Source organism: Echinops telfairi, unplaced genomic scaffold (genome assembly GCF_000313985.2).
Source record: "Echinops telfairi isolate 266 unplaced genomic scaffold, ASM31398v2 ScPeMD7_5592;HRSCAF=6446, whole genome shotgun sequence".
NCBI lineage: Eukaryota > Metazoa > Chordata > Mammalia > Afrosoricida > Tenrecidae > Echinops > Echinops telfairi.
Window position 1 is genome coordinate 27,852,660 of NW_022109491.1, and position 9,974 is coordinate 27,862,633.

At 52.4% G+C, this 9,974-nt stretch overlaps 1 protein-coding gene across 1 annotated transcript in view; it reads left to right on the forward strand.

Moving 5' to 3' along the window:
* TGM3 (transglutaminase 3) overlaps nt 1–5,789 on the forward strand; it is a 54,108-nt gene extending 48,319 nt beyond the window's left edge. Inside the window, exons 12-13 of the mRNA XM_004698188.2 lie at nt 4,457–4,590; nt 5,151–5,789. Of these exons, the coding sequence (XP_004698245.1) occupies nt 4,457–4,590; nt 5,151–5,298 (282 nt within the window). The 3' untranslated portion in view covers nt 5,299–5,789. The remainder of the gene's footprint in view (nt 1–4,456; nt 4,591–5,150) is intronic.
* Nucleotides 5,790–9,974: the final 4,185 nt, after the last annotated feature.

Here is a 9,974-nt window from a genome sequence, read left to right on the forward strand (position 1 = left end):
ACACTGCACATATCTTATTTTGAAGTAAAAAAACAAATGGGACAAAACACCTGGCGGGCCGGATAAATGTCCTCGGCAGGCTGCAGTTTGAGGACGCCTGGATTAGAGAGCGGACACTGCACATATCTTATTTTGAAGTAAAAAAACAAATGGGACAAAACACCCGGCGGGCCGGATAAATGTCCTCGGCGGGCCGCAGTTTGAGGACGCCTGGATTAGAGAGCGGACACAGGACTAGGCCGAGACCGCCATCGGTCTTTGGAAGAGGAGGAGGATTGTGCTCAAGATTATCAGGGGAATCTTTTTTGTTGTGCTTTTTTTTTCTTTTTCAAGATTTGTTGGTTACCAACTGCACTTGATATTTCCATGAAGAAAACTGTTTCGGAGGCCCTTGGTGTGAGACCCTTCCTACCTCTCTCTGCTAGCATGCAAGGACCCCACTGAAGGCCTGTGTAGCCCGTGGGAGACAAGGAAATGGGGAGCTGGGTGGCGTAGCAGTTCAGGAGCGGCCTGGCAGGGGAGCGACGTCGAGGAAGGCCCTGCGGGATGAGCCAGGTTGAGGTGCTGCTGATGCTGCGGTGTACAGCAGGACGCAACGCTGCCCGGTCCCAGGCCAGCCTCACAGTGTCAGGTTTGAGCCCCTGGTTGCGGCCACTGTGACCTTCCATCTTGCCGAGGGCCTTCCTCTTTTCTGGGGACCCTCTACCAAGCATGGTGTCCTTCTCCAGGACCCGAGCTCTCCTGGTGACATGCGACAAGCCTCACCACCGTCCCTTCCAAGGAACGTCCTGGCTGGACTTCCTCCAAGATAGATCGGTTCCTTCTCCAGACAGCCCTCAGTCTATCCCGTAGTCATCCCTGACACCGTCATTCAAATGCGTGGATTCTTCCTCAGTCTTCCTTACTCAATGTCCAGCGCTCCCATGGGAGTATATCGGAGGCCATTGAAAAGACCCTGACTTGGTTCGTGTGCACCTTCATCGGCAAAGTGACAGCTTTCCCTTTGAACACCTTACGGAGGGGTCTTTTGAAACAGATTTTGCCCAAAGCACTGTGTCATCTGATTTCTTGACTGCTGCTTCCATGGGCATTGATTGTGGATCCAACTAGAATAAGATTCTAGTCGCTATGAGTTGGCATCGACCCGATTTTTTGTTTCTTAACAACTTCAGGCTTTCCTCTGTTTATCATGATGTTGCTTATTGGTCCAGTTGCGAGGATCTTTATTTTCTTTACATTGAAGTGTACTCTGCACTGAACATTGTATAGCCTTTGATCTGTATCAGTGTGTGCTTCAAGTCCTCTTCAGTCCTAGAAGCAAGCCCGCTGCAGAAAGAGAGTGTGTGTGCTTCTGAGGTTTTGGACCCATAGTAATTCAGGAAAGGTCTAGTGAGGGAGGGACATCTGAAGCAGGCATTCCAGGACGAACAGGAGTTGAGTGGTAAGATTGTCTATATCTCGGTGCTTTCAAAGAAGGTGCTGTGTGAAGCCCTAATCAAAGGTTAAATGTCCCAAAGGCTTTCCTCTTTGAGAGCTGTTAGAAACCACATTCGAACCAAGCTCTTGACGGGGCAGAGATGCCAGTGTCCCGCCTCCCCACCTCCCTTGTTCACTACCCTCAGCTCAGAAAGGCAAGGATTTGCCACATGCTCCTGGTTGCACCCAGAGGAGTCTTTTTAAAAATCTGGTCCTGTTACTTATTATTTAAAACCCCTCCTAGTTCTCCATGGCTCCCCTCTGCGGTCCTCCGTGGCTCCCCTCTGTGGCTCTCCTCCATGGCTCTTGATCGCTGTCATTTCTTTTGCTCAGGACCTGACAGATCTCACATATCAGTTTCTTAAAGCTGCCATCAGAGATCCTGTATTTGCTTTTCCCTCTGCCCAGCACTGTCTCCTCACTCCCCACCTAGATAACAACGTCTCCCACTTATCCTTTATTTCAAATGTCATTTCCTTTGGGACAGATTTCCCGACTCCCAAAGTAGCGCACTAAATTCTCTGCTCTCTGAGCCTCCTGACCTCCTCCTCTGCGGCACTTCTCCAAGTGCAAATTATACCTTTATTTGCGTAGTTGTTGGACTGAAGCCTCCAGCAGACTGTCCATCCTGCAAGGGCAGAAGCCACCTGTTCTGGGCTTGTCTCTGACCCCTAGCTCTAGGTCTGGTGTCTACTAAGTGCTCAATATAAAATAAAAATATCCTTAAGCAGATATTTAAAGTATTGAAGTGGATGGTATGTGAATTGTGTGTCAATGAAGCTGTACAACAAACAACCCCTCCATGTTGCAAGACGGGCACCAAATCGCCTGCCTCTGCACTTACTCTCTCCCAGTCAGGAGCGGGGTGGGGGGGTGGGGGGGTGGGGGTTGTTTCATGGGCAATCCCTGATCCATCTGCTTCTGGAAGCCTCTTCTATTCCACAAAGCATTTAGGAGGAGCACTGTCTACCACCATCCCCCTCCCCCCATCCCCTGTCGACAGGTTGGAAGGTTGAGCACAGTTTCCAATTCCTGGGGCTGGGTAATGAGGCCAGGTAACAGCCAGTGGGGCTACGGAAGCATTCTGCATTACAGTGCCCAGCGCTCCCATGAGGTCAGGTGGGCGCTTTGTGTTTGGGTTTTCCACCTTTCCTTAGGACCTTCAAACCTCCTCATAGGCTCATCCTTTTCCATTGGACATCTTGGCTCTTTGTCATTGGGATGTCTGTATCAAGTATAACTTGTCCTCAAGGAGACCATAACATTTTTTATAAGGAAATCAGAAGAGAACACACAAAAGACTAAAGATATGCATGCCATCAAAGACCCTCTTGTGTAAGCTTTTCAAAGGGACACTTGGTCACCCTCCTTTCAGCATCTTTGTGTCAATCTCCTCCAACTCCACTCTCTCCGTAAGGCACCCATCCGTGTCTTGAGTGCATGAACCGGTGCCACGCCCTCTCGGGTACCTGTGGCTCGGCTGCGAAGGGGAGCCACATGACAAGAGGGGCAATCTGGCTCAAGTGTGACCGGGCTGGCACCGACTGGCAGTGAGCATTGAGAACAGTGGGCCTTGGATCGGTTCTTAAAACCTGAATACTTACTCCACAGGATGTTGTTCCTCAGAATGGCCCGTGAACCACTGGTGCCCAGACTCCTTTTTCAGACAGCCCCTAGCTCCTCAGGATACGTTTCCAAATCTGGGTCAATAGGACAGAGTGAAAACAGAAAGAATCGGCACAGCGTATGTAGCTTTGTCATGTGCCCATAACAAAAGTATGCTTCCCCTTTCAGGTTATGTCACACACGTAGGTGAGGTCTATGTTAGCAATTGCAGGATAGATCTTCCGCTCTAAAACATTTTAATTATTACAAATTGTTAGCAAGCATTGCAGGGCCTGGCGAAAAGAGCAATGACTTCAGCACCAGCTGGGCCTTGCCAAGGAGTCCTGGGAGCATAGTGGGTACACACAGCGGGTATACATTGGGCTGTCAACCACAAGGTCAGCAGTTCAGAACTGCCAGCTTCTCAGAGAGAAGGACAAGGCTTTCTACTTCCATAAAGAGTTACAGTATCCAAAATCCACAGGGGCAGTCCTACTCCAACCCTATGGGGTCGCTTGAGTGGGAATTGACTCAAGGGCATTGAGTTTGCCTTGGGTTTGATGTGGAACTTGGCCAAATCCATCTGAACTGCAATTGTGACCTTGCCAACTGTTTGCTGGGAAGATTAGTGACAAGACTAATGAAAAGCAAACTAACCCCAAGCAGCCACCTCCAGTGATACTCAAAATTACAACTGTACCAGTGATGCAATTTCCGTTTCTGTCTCCCAAGGCCTCTCTTCCGCACCCTGAGTTCACTGGGTCCCTTCTGACCCAGACAGGAAGGCAAGGTTAGCACGATCATCCCCTGTCTACCAGACGAGAAAGCGGAGGCCCAGAGAGATGATGCGAAAGTCACAGCCAGTCCCGGGCAGACAAACAGGAGCTTCAGTCTTAGGCAAGGAGTAGTCCAAGGGGGCTTTACCTCCAGGCCCTGACCAAGACCAGTGCAGGTAGAACCCTGCCCAGAGCAAGGTGGCACACGGCACCTCCGAGCTCCCGTTTACAAGGACACCATAGACTGGGGTGCAATAAGAGAGAGTGGCCTGACGGAGGAGGGCACCCAACCGCATCCCCTGTTCAGAGGAGTGTAGGGTACCAAGGCTGATGCGTCAGTGTCCAGGCAGGTTCAAAGGCCCGTGGTCACCACCTGCAATACCTACCAGGGCCTCACAGGGAGGGGGCTTCTACCTTGAGGGAGAAATAGGACCCTCGAGTTGGAGAGTCAGAGGACGTAAATGTCAGTTCCCTGTGCGAAATGCCCCAGCACCCAGCCACCCACCATCTTGGAAACACCCATCTGCTTCCACCGCTCTGGCTGGGTGGCCAGTGGGGCCGCAGGGCCAGTGTGCTGACCGCAGCCCCTCTTCTCCCAGGTGCTGGACCGGGCGCGGGTGCAGAAGCCCGTCAACGTGCAGATGCTCTTCTCCAACCCCCTGGATGAGCCCGTGAAGAACTGCGTGCTGATGGTGGAGGGAAGCGGCCTGCTGCGAGGCAATCTCAGGATAGAGTGAGTCTCGGCCTGAGCCACCAGGAAGGGGAAGGAGGGAGGCAGGTTGGCCCCCTAGGAACCCCCCTCCCCCCCGAGCAGCCAGTGAAAACAGAGGTTACCCATCAGCACACACCTTCACCTGTGGCTGAAGGTTCATCAAATGTGAACTCCCAGAAGGCGAGGTTACTAGAGCTACAAGCGGTCCCTCGGGCCTTCGCCTGTGTGGGAAGAGCCTGGGGCCCTTCTCCTCCTGCCAAGGGGTCACGGGGCTGGAGGGACAAGGAGACTGAAGAAGGACCTGAAGGGATAAAATCAGCGGCTTGGCCAGTCCCCGGCAGAGTAGGCCGTGAGAGCCCATTCCCCTGAGCTCTGTTCTGCTGTTGTTGGCTGCGCTGGAGCCAGGTCTGACTCGGGGTGGTCCCATATACAAGGAAAGGGGGTCAGGTCCCGCTCCATCCCCGTGGTGGGTGGCAGAGAAGATAGATGTGATCCACATGACCCTCCTGACCGCCTGTTGGATGCCTAGGCCTTTCCGTTCCTACCACAAACACTGACCTGTGCCTTCTCCCCACCTCCAGCGTTCCAACCCTGCGCCCCAAGGAGCGGTCTCGGGTCCGTTTTGAGATCCTGCCCACCCGGAGTGGCACCAAACAGCTGCTGGCTGACTTCTCCTGCAACAAGTTTCCTGCAATCAAGGCCATGCTGTCTATCGACGTGGCCGAGTGAAGGGCCAGCAGCCCCCGTACAAACTTGGGGCACACGGAGCAGGGACCTGCAGAGTGAGTCCCCTGCTCATGCTGACCCACCTGTGAAGCCCACTCCATCCCCCCAAGACTGCCCGGATGCCGACCTCCCCCCAAGACTGCTCGGATGCCCACACCACCCTACCCCCCAACCCCCATGCCTCTTAGGGAGGGTCCACTTAGCCCAGGACTGGGTCACCTTTGCAAGCTCCTGGCTGCTTCTTCAGTGACTACCTGCTCCATGAACCCCAACCCCGGCTCCTCCCTCACATCCAGCCTGCTGCAAGGTAGCATGCCCTCACCTGGGGCACTCCAAGTGGATACAAGAGAAGACAGTCCCCGTTGTCTGCTGGTGCCCAGCCTGCAGCTGAGCTATCCCTGCTCCTCCCTCTGAAACTCCTGGGGATGGGAGGGCCTGGCCAGCCTTTGCCATGGCGTTCCCATCCTTACATCAAAATAAAGAGCGAGCATTCACATGCACAGCCCCTCCCTGGTTCTTGTTTTACCCAGGGGGCAGAGACGGCGAGAGGCTGGCTGCGCTGTGTCGGTCTGGAACAGCCCAGCATGGGGGAGGCCTGCACTCCGTGTTCTGATATCCAAAGAGAGTGGGCTTATTCCATGGGGGCTCCAGGTGCAAAACATAAAGAGGCAGATGGCAAATCCGTTTAGGAAAACTTTCCAATACGATGTCCTCGGAAGGGGAGCCTTTGCATGGTGCACAAGGTTCATGTGCTTGACTGCTGACCAAAAGACTGGGGGTTTGAACCCACCCAGAAGTACTTCAGAGGAAAGCGATGGCCAGCTACTGAAAAGTCAGTCACTGAACCCCCTGTGGGACCCACTCCTCCCCAGACCCTCCTGGGGCCAGCAGGAGCCGGTCAACTCAACAGCGGCTGGTTTGGTCTGGCTTTGCCCTAGGGGCCGCTCTCTGTCATGGGAGGACCCGCACAGTGTCCTTGCTCAGATGGCAGAGGGAAGACTGGCTCCGGAGTCCCTGCTGGACTCCTCTCTGGGGCAGTCTGTATGGTGACAGGACAGCCTTGCACCCCAGGGTTTTCCCGCCTTGTGCTGCCTCCTCCTCTGGCAGCTTAGGGAGACCCTGCAACCACCCTGACCCCAATTCCGCCGACTACACGGAGCCCCCTCTGCACCAAACACTTTCTATTGGATCCTCATTCTGGGCCCTTTTAGCCCCTTTAACATAATCCCCAGAGGATCCTATAGATCCCTGTCATTGTTCCATTTGGCAATGAGAGCTCACTGCCTGGGGTTAAGGGACCGGTCCCCTGTTAGGAAAGCCTCAACCTCACATCAGAGTCGAAGCTTCTCCCCTCTCCTCAGCTCAAGTGTGGCCCAAGCTGACCGAAGGAGCACAGCCCATACTCTGTCCCCACCCCACCCCACCCCTCCTGTGGCTGGATCCTGCAGAGTTGGAAAGTAAAAGGGGGTTAGAAGGAAGGAGCAAGGTCTCTGGGTGCTGATGTAACCTGATCTGGGATGTCCTCTGCACTGTCCCTGCCCCTCAAACACCACCCCACTGCCACATTCCCCATGATTAAGGCCATCCTGTCCATCCGCATGGCCAAGCCCCGTACAAACTTGGGTAACAGAGTAGGGAGAACTGACTCCCTGACAAGCACCCCCAGTGGAGAAGTTAGCACCATGATGTCCAGCTGCACCGGGTGAAAGGGGCCTTGAATGAAGGCTGGAACCGGGATCCCTTTCATGGGACCACGAGCCTCCCTTGTCCCCCCAAACACAAGTCGGTAGTCTGACCCCTGGCCTCCTCCTCTTCCTAAATTCTCCACCTGCTCCAGCCCTGTTCTCCAACTTCTAGAATATTCTCGATCTATATCCACGTATGCCTCAATGTCAAGCTGTCCCCCCAAACTGTCACCAGGCCTAACTCTAGGCCCAACTGAGTTGACCCACTGGGCCTCCACGCAACAGCACAACGGCAGGCCTGCAGCTGCCAAGTGGGAGGCCCCACCTATCCTTGCAAGCTTCCCCACTCTCTCCAAGGGGAATTGGGGGGTTTGAACCCCAGACTTGCCTTGGGGATAGGGATCCCAATCCTCATCAAAGAGGCTGCCACCACCCCACTGGTGAGAACCCAAAACAAACCAGCTACAGTGAGTGCACCCCGGCTCCTGGCAACCCCAGGTGTGCGAGAGTAGAACTGAGCCCCAGGGGCTTACCTACCCTGGTGATTTTTTGGAAGTCGATTGTCAAACCTTCCTCCCTCAGTACTGACCAGATAGATTTGAACCCTCCAACCTGTTGGCTAGCAGCCGATTGCTTAAGGGTTTGCCCCACACACGTTCTCAAATGAAGAAGGTAAGGGTGAGATAGACAGCCTACTTCTTGGGCTTCCAAGACAAAGAAGGAGGAGTGCGGAGCCTCATTTGCTCTGATTATGGCAGGCTTAACACCAGAACTTCGTTTCCTCGGGAACCAGCTTCATCGGCAAGCATTTCCTGGTATCCTCTCTGTTCTAGGACGTCTGGGTTGCTGTCCTGAGGGAAAACTCCCAATGTCTGAACTTAAAAATGAATTCAGAATTTCTAACCAACGTCAAGGCAGGTGTTTTATGAGAGAGGGCCGTAACCACCCCACTTGGGTTGTGAATAAGTTTAGCAATAGAATAAATCAATAGCAGGCAAAGCGCATGACACTGAACCTACTTCTGTAGAAATAAAGCAGAGGTCACAGTGTAGACTGGGATGCAAATAGGCCTTCTCATTGAACCCCAGAATCAGGCGGCTATCCCTTATTCGTTAAAGGATACACTCGGCTGCTATGGCAGAGACCCCAAACACTAGCCTTAAACAAGACAGGCAGACACTCCAGTCTTGTGTGCTCAGATGGACAGCCCAGAGACCCAACCCCTTTCACTTACTGCAGGCTTCCAACATACATAGTGACAGACTTCCAACATACGTGACTCTGGAGTTACAAACCTGTAGCAGTAAAGCCTAGTTTATGAAACAATCTGAGGTGTGGACAATGATTCGTAATAACGAACAGACACTAACTTGGAGCACACATCAAAACCTTACTCTTATTGCTATCACTGTATTAAGTTAAATGCATTCACGATATCCCGAAGTGTGTCTAGAGGATGTTTTATGTACAGAAAGGTTCACCCAATACTATATACGAAGATAAACATTTGGCTAACTGGCATTAGATATGAACCGAACCAAAAGCTGTTTCAAATTACGTACAAATCCTACTTAAGGATGAACCGGAAGTGAGCTCATTCATAATCCGGGGAGTGCCTGTACACTGACATTATCAACACGTGCCTTCCGTGTGATGGTCCTAGATGGCCGCTCCAATTCAAGGTGTAATGGCCACAGCGCATCCAGCAGGATGGAAGAAAGGGAAAGAGATGGGCACCCTCCTTCCTAGTAGGGGAGCCATCTGAAAGTTGAAATTTGCACATGTCCCATTGCCCAGAACCTACTGACGTGGCCGCAGCTAGCTGCAAGGGAGGGTGAGAAACGTAGTCATTACTAGGTTGGTCATTGAGAGCTTTAGTCAGAGTCTTTATTATTTTCAAGAGAAGGGAAATAGTTATTGGGGTAACCGGCAGTCTGTGTCACCTTTACCACCAAAACAAGAGTATGGCGGGACCAGGGCTGTGTTCTCTTCCATTGGGCCCTACGAGGTGCGTTAGCGAAACCCTGAGCCAAGAGAAACATAACCCTGAGCTTAGTTATTCTTGCTAAATGGACCCACCTGACAAGCCCCAACACCTGCCGAAGAGCAGAGAGAAACTGAGAATGTGCCTGAAGGGAAATTGCTCCTTGTGGAAACTAAGACGGGGCAAGGCCTTTTCCCCAAAGTGATCACAGAACCCTTCCCAATCAAGACTGGCCTGAGGCTGGCCTCTTGGGCTGGCGCACGCTCTTTTACGAACTATCCTCTCTGAAGGATATTTAGTCTGTCAGAGCAGCTGAACTTAACTTAGTCTGTAGAATCAAGCAGAAATTACCTGGATCTAAACCTGGTGGGGGATCAAAGTGAAAATCCTTTGAGGAAAAATATGAGGGGTGCTGGGCTATTGGGAAGCAGTTGACTAGATGGGATTAGAAGACCTAGAGATTTGCTGGCAGTAATACCTATTGGGGGGGTGGGGGGAAGGGAGAGAGAACCAGGTAGGGAGTGAGCCTTTAGCCTATGGTGCAGCCTCACATCTGAGAAAGGAGAGGCAGAAGAAGGAGGGTTGGATGGAAAGAGCCATGGTACTCAACACCCAAACCAAACCTCTACCATCCAGTCAATGTCGACCCAGCGCGACCCTAGAGGGCAGGGTAGGACTGTCCCTGTGAGTGCCAGAGGCTGTAATTCTTTATGAGTAGAAAGTCCCATCTTTCTTCTTTAGAGCAGCTGATGGTTTCAAGAGTAAACAGAAATGTCTTTTCTCACCCTTCGAGCAGCCAGAAGTACAAATTCCGGGTATGAGCTCTGGTGATGTGTTATTTGTTAGGCACCCTGGAATTGGTTCTGGTTCATAGTGACCCTTAGGACAGCAGACTCTGAGGGAAGATGATGGCCACGCCACGTGATCACCAAGGTAAAGAGACGAGAACCTTCCTCTGCGTCATCAGAAAGAGAGAGAGAGAGAGAGAGAGAGGAAGGAAGGAAGGAAGG